This window comes from Fonsecaea erecta, assembly GCF_001651985.1.
Source record: "Fonsecaea erecta strain CBS 125763 chromosome Unknown Scaff10, whole genome shotgun sequence".
Classification (NCBI taxonomy): domain Eukaryota; kingdom Fungi; phylum Ascomycota; class Eurotiomycetes; order Chaetothyriales; family Herpotrichiellaceae; genus Fonsecaea; species Fonsecaea erecta.
The window spans coordinates 494,981-512,239 of NW_017387253.1; the positions used below are offsets into that span (position 1 = coordinate 494,981).

Sequence of the window (17,259 nt, forward strand, 5' to 3'; positions counted from 1 at the left end):
ATTCCGGCGGGGCATAGAGACCGACATCGGCAACGGGATTGCGTCGTTGTTTGGAGAACGACTTGTTGTCACCGCGAGTATCTCAGATGCCTTCAAGACAAGAGATCCCACTTCTGCGACCGCTTCTGCCATTAATATTACATGCAGAGACATGTCTAATGAATCAGATGCGGCAACCTCCCTATGCGACGCCATAGTCCATGGTAGTGTCCCGCAGTCGGAGCACCTCCTTACGTCCGATCTGTCCACTTCGACCATCTCTGCGCTCATTTCCCAAATATCCCAGACACGACGTGAGATCAGTGACGAGATCAGAGAAAAGAGCAAGGATGAGGCTGGGTCAGTGGATCAATGGATATCCCAAGCAAAGAAGGTCCAGGAGGACATCGCTCGCTGTAAACTGGAGTCCAAACGCATTGTGGAAGAGCACCAGCAACTTCAAATTTTGAGAGACCAGGCAACAGATTATCAACGGAAAGTTGAACTCCTAGACACGGAGATCATATTTACAGACACCCTGGAGCAAGAGCTGCGGAATATATCATTGAAAACAAAGTCATTAAGAGAAGTCGAGGAACATTTGGCGAAGGGTGACCCTTGCGGAGCTGCCTCAAAGTTGCAAGCCCTGGATAAAAGCCCTCGGAGCACATTCAGGTCCAGGACATCGACTATTATTCGAGATCTAAGAGACGAGTTACGGTTGAAAACTCGCCTACAGCTGGAAACAAAGCTGAATGCTCAGATCATCGTGCGGAGAGAGCCACAGAGAGCCAGCCTCGACATTCTCTCCAATGGACCTGATTCCACTGGAACCAATTCCGATGTCATTCTGCGAGCTCTTCACGACTTGGGCGACGCACAAGACTCCATCGAACCTCTAACAGACAGGCTCCGAGTACTCCTCGTCCAGCCCCTTCGACGCACTGCCCGATCGAAACTTTCAACTTATCAGGTGGAGCAACATTCCTTGAACATGGAGTTCAGCGCGACTCTCCCGTCCATCAATACGGTGCTTGAGTTTGTCCTTGATCTTATAAACTTTTTGCAAACTTCTCTCCCGAAGATGATACAGAGTGCTGCGGTCAACGCAATCCTTACGGACCTGATGAGTCTCCTGATATCGGACTGGCTGCTCCCCGAACTACCAACAGACCTCGCCATGCTGGACGGCCTCGATAAGTTGCAACAGAGGGTTACCCTCATTGTGAATAGACTAGAATCATTGCAATGGCCAGGGCAAACTCAGCTCCAGGACTGGATGGATGACATTCAGCGCACTTGGCTGAACAAACGCAAGGCAGCAACGCTTGACGCTGTGCGAAAAGCATTTGCTACTGCAAAGGGTGACCTCAGACAGGTCGAGAGAGTGGAAAGACAGATTATGTCAACAGCTACGGAAGAAGCTAAAGCGGCCGATGATGAACCCAATGACTGGGACACCAGCTGGGACGAAGATACCAAAGATAAATCGTCGACAGAAGAAGCCTCGAAATCTGGCAATGGTGGAGAGGACGACGACACTAGCGGCTGGGGTTTTGATGAGGAAGAGAACAACGAAGAGAAAGAAGACAAACAAAATGGCCATGGTGCGTCTCACGATGAGGATGACGCCGGAGAGGCCTGGGGTTGGGATGATGAGAGTCCTACAGAGACCAGATCGCAGTTGGCAGTCAAGGACGGTCCAACCGAGATGAATGGTGCACGGAAACCTCAGGAGACTGAGCACGAAGTCACGTTGACCGAAGTGTATAGCATCAGCGAAATCCCAGACCACATCATCGAAATAATAGGCAGGGATCTTTCGGATTCTCAAACCATCGAAGAAACACAACACAAGAACCTCGACCCCTCGACGGCATCAAAGGGACTCCTGGCCCTGCCCACACTGGCTCTGGCCATGTTCCGCGCGACAGCACCCAGTTATTACGGCGCATCTCCATCTCTGACCGACATCCACCGCTACAACGACTCTCTCTACATCGCCGAGCGACTTCGCCGCATGACCATTCCTGTGGGCATGCCGCACATCGACGCTGACATCAGAGCCATGGAGAAATTCGCCAAAATGGCATACTCGAAGGAGATGGAAACCCAGCGGATCATTGTGTGGGACTTATTGGAAGGCGCGCAAGGGTTCACGCTGTGCACCCAGTTCCCGTACTCACAGGAGATCGAGAATGCCGTTTCCTCGGTGGTCGATCGCATCCGCACGCTCCACCGGGACTGGAAACCCATCCTCTCGACGTCGGCGTTGATGCAGAGCATCGGCTCGCTGGTCACGATGGTCATCACCAAAGTGATATCCTCGATCGAGGAGATGGACGACATCTCCGAGCCCGAGTCCCGGAGACTGACAGCCTTTTGCCAGCAGATTGCCAGTCTCGAAGACCTCTTCCTCTCGACCCCTCCAGCGGCTGCAAACCCCGACCAACCTCACGGCGACCCCCCGATCCCCATGGTCGCCGTGTACGTCTCCAACTGGCTGCGATTCCAGTACCTGATCAACATCCTGGAGAGCTCACTCGTCGACATCAAGTACCTGTGGACCGAGGGCGAGCTGAGTCTGGAGTTCAGTGCCGACGAAGTGGTCGATCTGATCAAGGCGCTGTTCGCGGAGAGTGCCCATCGCAGGACCGCCATTGCCGCCATCCGAGGCTCGCGGATGTCCAGGTAAGCGCCACCACATAATACCAGACCGGCGTTGCGACTGGTCGTGGCAGAGCTTCCACAAATACGTACATAAACACGTATATGAAGGCAACACACTGTGAGGGAGCCGAGGAGGTCTACGAATCGAGACAGATACGCACGCCACGAAGCTGCTGCTGCTGCAGAATGGCGAAGCGAGCGAGATGATTCTACCGAGTGGAAGGGCAAATAAATACCATTTACTACAGGCAGACTTTATCTTCACAGTTTAATGGGCACACCAGAATCTATTTGATATGGTATATCCATCTTTTTATCTCTCTCCTGTCTTCTTTTTCTTTCTTTCTGGTTTTTCATTTCCTGTATCCTTCTCTTCATACCTTCTGGACATATTTGTGTATATATATATATATACATATTCACGGGGAGGGTGAGATGCGAGATACGGGAAAAACGGAAGCAGACGCGCCCGCTGAAGTCGACCGACATACATACGTAGGTATTTTGTACACAACCACCACGCATCCCGATCCTCGTAAAAGAGCAACCTGAAATATCCATCCATGCATCATCGGGCATATATCCTCATAACAACATCCCCCATTTTTTAAGATCCGGAACACGCCGACGCAGAAATCGCTCCAGTTCAAGCAAAGAAAGCAAGTAACTAACCCCCTTCCCCAAGAATAGAGAAAGGTCTCAGCAGAGAAACTTGTACACTTTCTTCCACCGAGGCCACCGCTTCCGGTCCGCGCGCTCTTCCTGCACGAGCACGCGGACGTTGAACTCCCTCTTGCCCGTGAACAGGTCCATGTCCCGCGCTCGCAAGATCTCCGTCTTCATCCACAGTTTGTAGCCGATGTACATGAGCGCAACGACGGGAGCGGCCAGATAGGCCTGGAAGAAGTTGACGACGAGTTCGGACACGGTCATGTGCTGCCAGCCGACGGGGGCGAAGCCGGTCCAGAACTGCGCGATCAGCACGAGCAGGTTGAAGATCAGGCCAATCCACGACCCGACGACGCCCACGGGCGAGCGGAATGCGAGTTCGTCCAGCGTGTGGCCCTGCAGGGTCCAGGCATGGCGGAACCGGATGTGTGCCAGGCAGATGGAGGCCCAGGTGAAGATCGAGCTGAGCCCCGACAGCGCCAGCATCCAGTTGAATGCGTCCTGCTGTTTTTGAGTCGCCGCCAGGAAGGCCAGGAGGCCCAGCACCGAGGCAACGATGATCGCGTACAAGGGACGGCCCTTGCGGTCGATGTAGGCAAGGAAGGCGGGCGCCTGGCGTTGTTCCGCCAGCGCGGCGAGGGTGCGCGAGGAGCCGTAGATGGCCGAATTTCCGACGGAGAGCACGGATATCATAATGACAACGTTCATGACGGAGGGGAGAACTTCGATGCCGGCGTTTTGGATGGATATGACGAACGGTGAGGCTCTGCAGCGCGAAGATTAGGACCACGATCCAGGTACAAGGAGAAAGGGGACCACTGGATGGAACTGACTTTGCATCGGCGCTGTTCCTGCCATTGAGCAGGCGAGGATCGGTGTATGGGACGAGCGTGCCTACGAGAAGCAAGCTGACAACATAGAAGAGCGTGATGCGCCAGAATACCTGTGGCTCCAGGTCAGATACCCACCGCAACGCTCTCCCAAAAGACTCACCTGTTTGATCGCAGTCGGCAATGCTTTCCTGGGGTTTTCGGTCTCTGCTGCCGCCAACCCGACCAGTTCGGTTCCCGCGAACGCAAACGCTGCTGTTACAAAGGTGCTGCACAGGCCCTTGAAGCCATTGTGGAATGCTCCTGGATGGTGCCAGAGGCGGAAACCCATGTAACTCGCGTCCGGGTTTCCATGGCTGTCGACGCCGCCCATGACATTGATGAGAACTCCGAGAATACTGAGGGGAAGAAGTCAGCTGCGTGGCTCAATATAGAGCGAGGGATGACTGACATGTATCCAATCACAGCCGTGACTTTGACGATGGCGAAGACGAACTCGGCCTCCCCGTACCCTTTCACTCCAAAGAAGTTAATCAGAACAATCAGCACCAGAAACATTGAGACCCAGGCGGCGTTAAGAGAAATATTTTGAACCTGCTCGTCTCCGTCAACCAAATATCGATCGCCGCCCGGCATGACCCATACCCAGTAGTCCACCGTGATGGACGCGCTCACGATCTCCAGGGGTAACACCGTCAGCCAGTTCAGGGCGTAATTCCAGCCCATGGCGAAACCCCAGGCCGGGTCCTGGACAAGGAAGGCGTCAGTGCTCCGACAAACATGGGACGTAAGATGGGATGGTTCCTGGGCTCCTACCAGAAATCTCGTCGAGTATGAAGCGAACGAACCAGCGACTGGGAAGAGCACCGCACTAGAGGAGATAGATTAGCATTGGGAACCCATGGGAGTCGGTGGTGGTCCTTACAGTTCTCCCAGCGCCTGTACCGTGCAATACAGCATGCAGCCCGTCAAAGCAAACGATAACAACAATGAAGCAGGCCCGCCATAAGCCAGTGCCTTCCCACTGCCCACGAATAGACCCGTGCCGATACTCCCACCGATGGCAATCATTTGCAGATGGCGCCCCTTCAGCCGCCTCAGCAACGGCGACATGGCCGTCGCCTGGGCCGCCGCTTCAGCGTCATAGCCCTTCCTATCGGCAGCGCTGAACGAGGCCGACCGGGTGACGCTGGCGTGGGGATCTCGCCTGAAGGACTCGGTGAGCCGGCGGGTGAATGGACGTCGCACACTCCCCATGTCGCCCTCGTAGGCGGACGGGTTGGATGACGATTCAGGACTCCATGTTTTTTTGTCCTCCATCTTGTGACCGTTCATGCCATCCGCCAGTCAGCGCGAGAGAGCCAGGCGGCCAGCCTGAGGCGATCGACAGAGGGGGAATGATGGGACGGGACGCTGCGGCTTGGGGGTCTAACTCGGGATTTGGGTCATCGTGGTGGAAATGAGTATGGGGAGTATGGAGGGAAGTCGGTCGGTACTCGTTATCTATAGTCGCATCGAGTGTCTCGTGTTCAAAGCGAGCTCCGTATGATGACAGGAGCCCAGGTGGTCTGCGGTGAGAATGAGGAGCGCAGTCCTGCGTGCGAAACGAGTGGCGATGCTGGGATATGAATGTCGCCTCGGCCAATCGTCTGGGTTTGAGAAGAAAGCCACAAGATAAGGCAGCGCTGGGGCTACGACCCCCCCCCCTAAATTAACATGCTTGTGGGAGATAAGGCGTGATTTCACTATAGCTGACGATGGGAATTAGGGAGGATATCTCAGACCTGCTCTCAGCGATACAAGTACACCGGCTATGTAGACTATCTGTGGTAGCAGCTCTGCTCTATACAACATTAACCCACCACACCAGTCATAGCCATCCATCCCCATCATTAAGTCGTAAGCGGCTAGCAAAACAGCCATCGGGAGATATTATCGTCTCTTCATAGACCCAAGTCGTGCTCTCCTGCAGCTCGAGCCAGTGTCGATGAGCTGACAAGTCATGACTGTGTCCTCGGAATCTTTTCTTGTTTGAAACATTGCCAGCTGCCATCTGACGGCAGGAGCATGATCTAGCCCTCGTGAGAATGACCAAGGAAGTGTCCTGCCGCAGATCACGTTGGATCTTTCCCGTCGCTGGGATTACCTGTATCTGACGACGTGGACTCGCCTTGCTCTCGTGCCTGTGTCTCTGTAGTTGATGGTTCAATCGGTGATGTCGGATCTGGTTCCAATATCTCCAGCCTTGCAGGCGCATCGTCCACGTCGTCGGGTTTCAGTTCTGCATTGGCGACATTTTTCACGTCACGCGAACTCAGCCCTCTGCGTAGAGCCAGGCGCTGGGCAGCCTCTCGTTTCTGTCTGATTTCCAGCTCCTCCTCTTGTGCCACTTGCTCTTCTTGCCGCCGAAGATCTGTCAAGCTTGGGGGTTCAGGGTGTTCCTCGACCAGGTCAGAAGACAGTCCCGCCAGATTCTTCTGGGACTCGGACCTCTGGGCACTTTTGGCACTGGGACTCCTTATCGACTTAGAGGAGACGGTGCGGGTCGAATTGCGAGAAGCTCCAGGCCGATTGCCCGCCGACGTCTTTGTTCGGCCGCTGCCTTGGTCTTCAGCGAATCCTTGGTTAGTGTTGCGTCGACTGAGCATCACTGCGAACTCATCGTCGAGCGGTTGCGCATCTTCATCCTCATCGCTCATAATCAGGTCGCCTCGCGAACTTAGGGAATTGGTAGTTGACCTCGAAGCGGCAGTATCGCTTCGCTGACGTCCGTGACCCTTCCTCCAAGTCCCGCTGTCTTCGTCTGCCTCTTCTATCAAAGGCTGACTCTCTGCGTCTCGCACTCGGGTGCCGCCTGGATTTTCCTGCAGGTCTGCAGCGGAAGGCTTGTATCGTAATCTCCTGTAGCCAATCTTCCACGGAAGGCGCTCCAGAAACCCGAGGTATGACGAGCTTGGTATGATGGTTGGATCTTGATCAGGATCTGGTTGTAGCCCTGAGGGCTTTCGTCGTCCTCTCGAACCATAGCTCATTGCTCTCTGTTTCCGTGGCTGGATGGACCGTGAACCACGTCCAGCGAGTAAACCATCAAGCTCGTCATTGCTCCAGCCCAGGGAGCTGTCTCCAGGAGCCTCGTCGTCATCCCAAGCATTGTAGAAGTCAAAGTTATATTCAGCTCTGCCACGCGACCGGCCCCTCTTTCGTCGGATATTATCGTCTCTGTTGGGGAAACAAGGCGCAGTGCACTCATAGATGCAAGACTTGATGGACGCGAGGCAAGGGTCAACGTAACGTTGGGTGAACGTATAGATATTCTCTTGGGCCGCTTGATTGGCAGATTCGAAGTTGTGGGAGATGTTGTGAAGAGTCTGGCGGAATTCGGGGTTGTTCATCTTGATGCCTCAGGTGAGCAGACATTCAGGGCGCAGGCGAGCAACGCGGCGCAGGGATGTAATGATTGGGCACGGGACAGGTGCGCGGTATTGATGCTTGGTGATTTCACAATTGCCATGCTTGCCTCCACGAGAGTCGCATGACGAGACGGCCAATGTACGGGGTGTTCACAGACAGAAGAGACAGTTGTCAGAGAACTAGTTGTCTGGGGAAGTGCTGGGGGTGGCGGGAAGGCAGCGGACGGCGGGAAATAATGTTCCGGAGCCAGCAGGTGGACCGACCCACGTGCTCAGGTCCCGGATCTCGGAGATACTGTTTATCCGACGGAGGCACTAATCCGCCTCACTTTTCCCTTTTCCCACTTCACAACGTCCAGCTGATCACCTTCTTCGTCCCCCCGTCTCAAACTCGACTTTTTTCTACACACTTTGCTCATCTGGAGGGTGCCATGGTCCAGTACATTCGCTTTCTGCGCACTCCGCAAAGCAACGTGGGTAAAAAGACTGTTGATATTTCAGCAGTCGTTGCCCTCACGACAGATCTGGGTGATGCATTCTTCGGTGAGGATGTTGAACTGCTCGTAAATGTCATCGAGGCCAATTCTCCCCACGCTGTCCTGTGCTCTCAGCCCATTCAGTGGCAGGCTTCATCACGAGCTCTCAAGTTCTCTGTTCACTGTCCTGGCAAGTATCTCTCTAGACCTGTACGTCTCCATGTGACCACCAAGGACACCGAGACTGCATCTCAATTATTAGAGATTCCAAAGATCGTCGATGTCTGGAGTGATGTCTTCCCTTTGTCTAATCAACAGCGGACGGAACCAATTGTGGAGCGTCGAATCGCCTTGTCAAATAAGAGCGTCGTGAGGATGTGGGAGGAGACGGGTGACAGTATTGCTCGGCATATCTGGTAAGTGCCACTTTCCTCGGGCCCAATATTGCTTAACAGGAGATCCAAGGGATGCAAGTCTAGGGTTTCTCGTCTACTTCGCCCAAGCGCTGTCTACGTCCCCCGTCGAGGGAATGTCAATGGTGGCGGCCCTGTTCAAGTCCAGCAAGGTAAGACGACTTAGGGTGTTGGAGCTGGGAGCAGGCTGTGGCATAGTGGGAATCGCTTTGGCACAGCTTGTCAAATGCGACCTTCTCCTCACCGACCTGGAGGACGCTCAGGAGATTTTGGCCAGCAATGTCCGATGTGCTGCGCCCGTGGCAGGCTCCACAGTTCGGTCGGAAGTGATGGATTGGGCTTCAAGCCTTGATGATAGCTCCAATGCCAATTACGATCTCATTTTGGTTTCCGATTGCATCTACAACCCAGACAGCAGTCTGCACCTGGTAGAGACCTTGAGGCAACTGGCCACTCGTACGCCCGCAACACTCATTTTGGTGGGATTCAAGCGACGACACACCGAAGATGATTTATTCTTCACTCGAATGCACCAAGCAAACTTCGATACGCTCGAGACTCTCCAGATTCCCCTCCCCTACATTGACACCGACCAAGACGTGGACATCCCAACCGCCGAGTTCTTCACCTATAAGATGCGTTTCCCGCCACAGGACCAGCAGTGAGATCTTACGCCTGCCGCCATTGTCGAGCAGAACTAGAACATGTCTCGCTTTACACCGATCGGATCTCCTCATGGCGGTGAAATAGGCCACCCTTCGATTAGGCAAATGCATGGGGAAAAGAAGCACAGGCGATCCTGGGCGGTCACGTGCTGGCGTCCCTGAAAATCCCGCACGCTGGACACGAGAAAAACTCAATCTTCAACGGGAACGGGAGACGGAGGAACCACCCAACGCCCAAGAACCCGGCGAATGACCAATACGCGACGGCCAGGCAGACAACGCAACTAGCTGAATCACCGATCCTTGTCACTGGAGTCGGTGCTGGGAACGACTGAGGTCACTACTGCCTTGGATCTGACTTTTTTTCCTGCTGGGCTTGCTGTATCCACACTTTGCCCCCCACCACCGTGTCGTTGTCGAAATTCGAGCAGAAACACACCAAATTCATCGACCTCTTCACCGTCTTGCTCTTCTTTACCATTGCCTCACCCCTTCACCACCGTTTTCCACAGCCTCCCACGACACTTTGCAGTTGAAAATTCTGGGATCTGCCTTTGGGCTCACCAAAGGCACCTCATACACGGCTTCGACATCGTTTGCTCTTCGCTATCAAGGTGCATCCTCTTACCGACATCGTCACATCGTTAATCAGCCTCGTCCGCCGCCTGCTGAAGCCACAAGCTCTGACACCTGCTTCGTGCTTCCATCTTGACATCCCGACTCTGCTCTCTCCCCAACTTCAGCTGCCGCATAGGTCGCCACTCGAGGTTCTTCCTCCTCGTGAGGGAGAGTCGCTGAGGCAAAGCCAAATTCCCAGAGGATCCGAGTCCCGCAAACCTCCCTAACACTTGATTGGGGATTTTTTCTTCTCACTCAAATTCTCGGCATAACCATCTTTGCATGGTTATGGCACCTTCTGCTATCGCCATTGACGAATCCAATACTACCGTTGTGACCGACAACCAAATCGATAAGGTCGATTTTGTTGACGCCAACCATGGCGTGGAATCCGATGTGACGGGATTAGCCTCCAAGGCACTGATCCAGAAAGTCCTCAAAGAGCAGATTGCTCGCATCAACGTTGATACCTGTGAGCCGGGCGAGGAAGATGCCTTCTACGTGGCGGATCTCGGAGAAGTATACCGCCAGCATCTCCGCTGGAAAATGAACCTGGGCCGCGTCAAGCCGTTCTATGGTGAGTTTGATCCGCTTTGTTCCATCCCACACCTGTGCTCACAAGTGTGACAGCGGTCAAATGTAACCCAGACAAGGAAGTGCTCCGCCTGCTGGCCAAATTGGGCACCGGATTCGATTGTGCGTCTAGGGCCGAGATCGACCTCGTCCTAGGGCTTGGCGTTAGTCCGAGTCGCATCATCTATGCCCAGCCGTGCAAGACCAAGTCGTACCTGAGACACGCTCGCAAGGCCGGCGTCAGCTTGATGACCTTTGACAATACCGACGAACTCCACAAGATCAAAGAGTGCTACCCGGACGCCGAGCTGGTGCTCCGTATCTTGACCGATGACACTACAAGTGCCTGTCGCCTCAGCACCAAGTACGGGGCCAGTCTGGAGTACGCTGAGGAACTGCTCGGTCTGGCCAAGGCTTTGAATCTGAACCTCGTCGGTGTCAGCTTCCACATCGGCTCCGGGGCGAGTGATCCGAACTCGTTTGGAAAGGCGGTCAAAGACGCGAGACATGTGTTCGACCAAGCCGGCCAGTTGGGATTCGATCTGAAGTTGTTGGACGTGGGAGGAGGCTTCGTCGATGAAACATTTGAGACCTTTGCCGGAAATCTCAACGAGGCCCTCGAGGAGCAATTCCCGGCCAACATCCGTGTCATCGGTGAGCCCGGCCGCTACTACGCCTCCAATGCGTTCACGCTCGCCACGAACGTCATCGCCCGGCGCGAAGTCGCGGCCAACCACGAAGGCGGGAAGGCGTACATGCTCTACCTCAACGACGGCGTCTACGGCAACTTCTCCAACATCATCTTCGACCACCAGCACCCGGTCCCGCAGGTCCTTTCCGCCGCCTCCGGCCCCGCCCTCGCCGCGGCGCCCGAAGGCCACCACCAGCGCCACCAGGAGGAGCTGATCGAATACTCCATCTGGGGCCCGACTTGCGACGGCATCGACGTCATCACCGAGCGCTACTTCTTGCCTGGTGTGGTCGAGATCGGCGACTGGTTGTTCTTCGAGAACATGGGTGCCTACACCCGCTGCTCGGCGACCAAGTTCAACGGTTTCAGCGATGCCCACGAGGTCATCTACATCTCCAGCGAGCCTGGCGCGTCGGCCTTGCTCGGGTATTGAACGAGACAAGGAAAACATCCTTCGCGCCGGCTGACAAACGTGCAAGGGGATCCGGAGGGGAAGCCTTTCAAGCGTGAAAGAAGAGGTTGATTGACATGAAGCTGTCTGAGCCGAGACAAAGCCCCTCAGGGCAATGTGGCTGGAAATTTCATTTACTGTTATCGCACACTCCTTCACCCATGGCCATTGACCATAGATCTGATAGACGATGTCTTCCCACGACAGGGGGCAAGATCATAACCACCATTTCACCCATAATCCCAGACTTCAGCCTCACGCCGATCCTGTGTGCTTCCCTCTGTCTTCCTTTAGTCACGCCCTTTCACAATACTGGACAGATTCCCAACGTGATGGCACCGCTAACCAACTGACGTCCAGCCGAGCTGGAGCTCCTCCTCGCCCCTCTGTCTGCGCCAGCGATTCGTCGCCTCCAGCACCTCCCCAGCACATCCCTTCATCATCCACCCCCACTTGCGCCAGAAGCCCTCTGAGAGTTCCCACCCGCTGATATCCCAGGGCGGCGACCAGACGATTCCGCCCACGAACACAGCGCCAGCAACCTCCTCCTCCTCCTCCTTTCCCTCCTCTACGGGGCCGGGTGACGGACCGGTCTCGAAGAACAGCCCACCCACCGAGTCGGTCCACAGGTCGTCTGGGTCGAATACTCCGAACAAGTTTGAGGCTGAATTTGTCGTACCGTCTGCAGCTGACGACTCTGAAACAGAAAGCGACGTCGTGGCACGGATCAAATTGTCCCGCAGGACCGGGTGTGGGAGAATGTCGATCCACGCGGCGTGCGGGACGGTGTTTTGCAGGCTTGTCGGGTGCAGGGACCGAGGGAGTATGCGAGAGAGAGGTGCTATCACGTCGTCGTCGTCATCGCCGTCCCCGTCCAGGGTCAGGGTCGGGAAGACGGTCAGGGCTGTTGCGGACCATTCTCGCCCGTCATCGTCATCATCACCTTGATAACCAACGACAGGACAGTCATCATTGGGCCAAACAGTTTTGTTTCCACTCTTGCACCTGCGCCGAAACGCTTCCCTGAGAAGTCGTCTGTTCTCCAGGCACCCACGGAGGATGTTGTACTGGATTAAGGTGAGCAGGTGGTCCGCGGAGAGGGGGAAGATGACCTGGTCGAGGCGTGCTGGCGACGAGGCATCATAAGGAAGGAGTGCTCTTCTGCATCCTTGGGGCCGATTGTTCGCGAGCATAGACATCCTCAAGGATGTGACGCATTGGCGAGCCTCGATCCAGCATGGGACGAGGATATCACCTTCGCCTTCCGTCTGTCCGCCTTGCGCTTCGTCGTCATCTTTCTCCCTCAAAGGGCTATTGGCTCGTTGTCCGGGAGGATGGCCGGTGTGGAATTGAGATTGAGACAGCCCAAGAGTCTGGGATGGTTGTGACTCAGCTGCTGCTGCTTCTTCCAGCACTTTCCGCCGGCGTCCTATAGGGTAAACACGCTCGCACTGTCAGCAAAAGAGGCCTCACTCACTCTACCAAGCCGGACGAAGCAACAACCACGCACGAGAGACGCACACCTCCCCTCGTGTGCCCTCCGCCACTGATATCAAAGAAAGACGGGAGGCAGAAAGCATACGGAAAGCTCGCGAATTGAGTCGATTCTGTCTCCTGCGCCTCACTCCGGCGTCCGTGACGCCCGTCCAGTCGTCATCCTGATGCACAGCCTCGGCGAGCTGGGGCATGTGGTGCAGCACGATCATGTTAAAGCATGCCATGAGTGGCTGGAAGAGGGCTGGATGGGTACAGCTCGGTGTCAAAGGAGATGCTATGCTGCTCAGCAGGCTTTGCTTTGACGAAGGGCTGATTAGTACGGAGCGAGGAAGGTCGCTGCACTCACTGTTGATTCGCGTCGCCCCAGCGCGCTGCCTAATTTCCCAATGTCTTGTTCAATGCCTTGCGGTGCTATTTTTCCATGAGATGCGGTAGATATATATCTGCACGCTGCTTACCGTTAACTCAGTCGTCACCTAGTGTCATCGGAGCGTAGGTATGCACAGATGCACAAGCACTGAAAGATACGGCCGAGATGCTCCGGGCAGAGGTACAAGTGTTCGATGCGATAGGCTGGCGTCAGGACTTGGCTTCATGCAGCTGGCTTGCAGCCACGCTAATGCCCCAGCGTTAAAACTAGTGCCTGGATATAGGAACATCTTGACTTTGCTGGTGGCACGCATAGGGGCAGGCCAATGGCAGTGGTAGGAAAACAATACAGAAGGTTAAGGAGAGGTGGTATAAAAGATGCTGGAGTCTGCAGACCGTTCGAAGCTGCCGCTGTTGGAAGGCATGCTCTCCCCCGCTCTGCCCTGCGCGGTTCTACCTCTCAGTGAGATACCATGACTTTTCACCCTGATTCCCTCCCAGACCTTACCGGCAAGGTGTACATAGTCACCGGTGGGAATTCGGGAATGTGAGTCCCCTGTTATGTTTTGCTGGAAGGATCTAACCCCTTGCACAGAGGATATCACACTGTTGCCCGCCTCGCACAGCATGGCGCCCACGTCTACATGTGCACGCGGTCGCCAACCAAGGGGACAGCTGCCATAGCTGGTATCAAGGCGTTGTATCCCCAGGCTCACATCACGCTCCTGGAGATGGATCATCTATCGCTCGCTTCAGTAGTGTCTGCCGCAAAGCTCTTTCTTGACAAAGAATCCATGCTGCATGGGCTGGTCAACAACGCCGGGATAATGGCCACGCCCTTTGAGATGACCCAGGACGGATACGAAGCACAGTGGCAAACAAACTACCTCGCGCACTGGGTCTTCACCACCCACCTGCTACCTTTGCTGCTCAGGACGTCCAAGGCACTTCCGCCAGGCAGTGTGCGGGTTGTGAACGTGTCTTCGGCTGGTCACCATTCCGCACCCAGAGGTGGAATAGACTTCGCCGACACAGCTCTCAGAAGTTGTAGCGGCATGGCTCGCTACGGCCAATCGAAGCTGGCCAATATCCTCCATGTCAAGACGCTGGACAAGCGGTATGGTCCAAGGTCGGCACATGCCAAGGGGGGCAATGGGGAGATTTGGACGGCGGCTGTCCACCCCGGTCTGGTGGACAGTAATCTGGGGGAGCACGCTGAGCTTCCACTCTTGTTGAGGATGATTATCGCACCATACAAGGCCGTTGGGGGCAGAATGGACGGTGACCGGGGATCCTGGACGAGTGTCTTCTGCGCGGCCAGCCTGGAGATGAAGCCAGAGCACAGTGGTGGCTACTTCCAGAGAATTGCTGATCCACACGGCTGGCAGAGTGCCATGGCCAAGGACCTGAGGCTTGCTGCGAGACTGGAAGAATGGACCAGAGCAGAGATGGAGAAGGATGGTTGAGATGAGTCTGTGCCGACAATATCAAGACATTGAAACCAGGTTAGTCAGCAATTAGTGGTCCATGACGTCAGTTGTTGCGCTCCTTATCGATAAGGAAGTCACGACAGACGCAGTCAATGGGACAATAAATGACAAGTGAAAAAAAAGGTCATCGGCTGTTCCTCACCCTTGATATATCAGCGTTGCTGTCTATCATTGTCATCAGATTGGCCCGACTTTACTCTATTCGGTCTGAATTCTCCTGCGTGTCATCTTCTTTGGCCTTAGAAAACCCCCAAGCCATCTTTCCCCGGTCCTTGACCACTTCCCAACACTTCTTCACGCACCTCCAACAATGTCGCCAACGCCGGTCACCATTATTACTGGGTTCCTTGGTGCCGGAAAGACGACACTGATCCTGAATCTTATCCCACAACTCCCCAAGGATTATAAAGTAAGCGGTCAACCACTCGCCATGGTGGAAAAGAGCCGTGGACCATTTTAATAAGTAAACACCCCCTTTGGTGTAAGTTCTAACAATGAGCACAGCTTGCCCTGCTGAAGAACGAGTTCGGCGACGTTGCCGTGGACTCACAGCTCGCCGGGTCAGCCTCCATTTCAGGCGTCCGCGAGCTCTTGAACGGGTGCATATGCTGCAACCTTGTGGGTCAATTGAGTGATGCGCTTTTCCAGCTCAAAGACTCGGTAGCGCCCAGCAGAATCATCATCGAAACGTCCGGATCTGCCTTCCCCGCCACGCTCGCCATGGAAGTGAACCGTGTTTCACGAGAGCACCCGGGCTCGTTCAACCTCGACGGCGTCATCAGCGTCATCGACGTCGAGAACTGGAGGGGCTACGATGACACCAGCTATACGGCGAAGATGCAGGCCAAATACACGGATCTGATCGTCTTCAACAAATGGGAACTCGTCGACGAGCGCATGTTTGAAGATGCCCTGGATCGGGTTGGCGATCTGGACGTCCAAGTTGCCTGGGTCAAAAGTCAAAAAGGCTGGGTTGATGTGGAAGTCATCATGGGCATTGACGGGGCCATGGTTCGGGCGGAAGGCTTGCGGGAAGCCATCGAATTCAACGAAGAACACGCGCACGGAGATCACCACCATCACCAAGAAGAAGTCGAAGTGCTGAATGTTGTGGTGACCAACGAAGACATGACCAAACCTCCCCAAGGGGTGGTGCTGGAATCGTTTGAGGACCTGCTCCTTTCTGCGCCCAAGGACGAGGTCTATCGCATCAAGGGGCTCGTGCTTTCCTCCCGGCCACCGCCAGACTCCACAGGCGATCGGAAATCCAGCATAGCGGTCGACTCCGAGGGACAAAGTCTGTATGTCTTGAATTGGGCATTTGGACGCTGGACATACACGCCGCTGCCCAGCACGGCCTTTAGTGCCATGGAGAAGGCCAGTGCTCGGCTGACTTTTATCCTGGCGAGGGGAGAAGCAGATAAATGGATCAGAAGGCTAGAGAAAGGGGACTTCATCGCTCTTGAAGGAGAAGGCGGGAAGGAAGAGAAGGGCTCGCTAAAAATTGACAAGATAGGGTGATGCTGGACGAGAACTCGACAAGACGGTTCACAAAAGCACAAGAACAGCGAAAATGGTGGCGACGATGATGCCCGGCGGCAGAGTTTCGTGGAGAGATCAAAGATGGCTCCCAGACGTGTCGACGACACAACCAAGCGACGGGTAACCATGTTATCTCCGAGATCACCATCCCCAGTCTCACCTTGCCTACCACAGCAGCTGGCCTTATAAGATGATCAAACAAATGCGAGCTATCCCACCGTCGCCGAACTAGCGTATGGCAAATGTTGATGGGGGCCACCTTTTTCACTGCCGTGTCGCCGGCTCCTCACCACGCTTTGGACCATTCGATTAAGTTGCGACATCCATAAATATCTATGACATGGCATTCGCTCCGACCCAAGGCTTGATCCGGAGGTCAACCAGCTTATTGATCTTCACCGCGGACACTGGCCTTGGTCTTCACACGCATGACGACCTCAGCGGCCTCAATCTGCCTCGTCCCAAGAGATAAGATTGTCGGTATCATTGACTGGGAAACCTCTGGCTGGTATCCAGCGTACTGGGAATAGACCTCTGCTTGCCAGGTGAATCCTCGAAACTGTTTATGGCGTGACTACATTGATCGGTTCTTGGACCTGCTTCCATCCGAGCTTGCGATGGAGCAAATCCGACGAAGTACTTTTAATGATGTTTCAAGTCACGCTTGTCATTATTACCACTCCGACCACCCTGATTGCTCCAGTCTCTCCTTGCTACAGTTTCCGACATGATCCTAAGCAGGTACGCAAGGTAAACGTCAAGGTATCAGCGGACTCAGTTGCATTCTAGAGAGGGCCCAGAACGAATTCCATTTAAGGGAATTGAAGTTAGGGAATCCTTTTCCTCTGAATAGTAAGCCTCGTCGTGCTCAACTTTGTGCTTGACAGTGTCCCAGCGGCAATGGAGTCCCTCGTTC

The 17,259-nt window shown here is 54.7% G+C and overlaps 8 protein-coding genes across 8 annotated transcripts; 5 read left to right on the plus strand and 3 right to left on the minus strand.

Moving 5' to 3' along the window:
* Nucleotides 1-151: 151 nt before the first annotated feature.
* Nucleotides 152-2,674, plus strand: AYL99_09900 (hypothetical protein; the record flags this gene model as incomplete). Its single annotated transcript, XM_018841406.1, has 1 exon — nucleotides 152-2,674. The coding sequence occupies one exon, from the start codon at nucleotides 152-154 to the stop codon at nucleotides 2,672-2,674; it is 2,523 nt and encodes an 840-aa protein (XP_018689115.1).
* Nucleotides 2,675-3,348: 674 nt separating this feature from the next.
* AYL99_09901 (hypothetical protein) lies at nucleotides 3,349-5,468 on the minus strand (the record flags this gene model as incomplete). Its single annotated transcript, XM_018841407.1, has 6 exons — nucleotides 3,349-4,084; nucleotides 4,152-4,261; nucleotides 4,312-4,546; nucleotides 4,600-4,895; nucleotides 4,965-5,019; nucleotides 5,074-5,468. The coding sequence occupies 6 exons, from the start codon at nucleotides 5,466-5,468 to the stop codon at nucleotides 3,349-3,351; spliced, it is 1,827 nt and encodes a 608-aa protein (XP_018689116.1).
* A 794-nt stretch (nucleotides 5,469-6,262) lies between these two features.
* Nucleotides 6,263-7,540, minus strand: AYL99_09902 (hypothetical protein; the record flags this gene model as incomplete). The annotated part of the gene is made up of 1 exon (XM_018841408.1): nucleotides 6,263-7,540. One exon carries the CDS (start codon nucleotides 7,538-7,540, stop codon nucleotides 6,263-6,265), a length of 1,278 nt encoding a protein of 425 aa, XP_018689117.1.
* Nucleotides 7,541-7,989: 449 nt separating this feature from the next.
* On the plus strand, nucleotides 7,990-9,112 carry AYL99_09903 (hypothetical protein; the record flags this gene model as incomplete). The annotated part of the gene is made up of 2 exons (XM_018841409.1): nucleotides 7,990-8,450; nucleotides 8,500-9,112. 2 exons carry the CDS (start codon nucleotides 7,990-7,992, stop codon nucleotides 9,110-9,112), a joined length of 1,074 nt encoding a protein of 357 aa, XP_018689118.1.
* Nucleotides 9,113-10,018: 906 nt separating this feature from the next.
* Nucleotides 10,019-11,427, plus strand: AYL99_09904 (hypothetical protein; the record flags this gene model as incomplete). Its single annotated transcript, XM_018841410.1, has 2 exons — nucleotides 10,019-10,307; nucleotides 10,361-11,427. The coding sequence occupies 2 exons, from the start codon at nucleotides 10,019-10,021 to the stop codon at nucleotides 11,425-11,427; spliced, it is 1,356 nt and encodes a 451-aa protein (XP_018689119.1).
* A 359-nt stretch (nucleotides 11,428-11,786) lies between these two features.
* On the minus strand, nucleotides 11,787-13,166 carry AYL99_09905 (hypothetical protein; the record flags this gene model as incomplete). The annotated part of the gene is made up of 2 exons (XM_018841411.1): nucleotides 11,787-12,874; nucleotides 13,028-13,166. The coding sequence occupies 2 exons, from the start codon at nucleotides 13,164-13,166 to the stop codon at nucleotides 11,787-11,789; spliced, it is 1,227 nt and encodes a 408-aa protein (XP_018689120.1).
* A 618-nt stretch (nucleotides 13,167-13,784) lies between these two features.
* On the plus strand, nucleotides 13,785-14,777 carry AYL99_09906 (hypothetical protein; the record flags this gene model as incomplete). Its single annotated transcript, XM_018841412.1, has 2 exons — nucleotides 13,785-13,858; nucleotides 13,907-14,777. 2 exons carry the CDS (start codon nucleotides 13,785-13,787, stop codon nucleotides 14,775-14,777), a joined length of 945 nt encoding a protein of 314 aa, XP_018689121.1.
* A 334-nt stretch (nucleotides 14,778-15,111) lies between these two features.
* AYL99_09907 (hypothetical protein) lies at nucleotides 15,112-16,322 on the plus strand (the record flags this gene model as incomplete). Its single annotated transcript, XM_018841413.1, has 2 exons — nucleotides 15,112-15,210; nucleotides 15,306-16,322. 2 exons carry the CDS (start codon nucleotides 15,112-15,114, stop codon nucleotides 16,320-16,322), a joined length of 1,116 nt encoding a protein of 371 aa, XP_018689122.1.
* Between the last annotated feature and the right edge of the window lie 937 nt (nucleotides 16,323-17,259).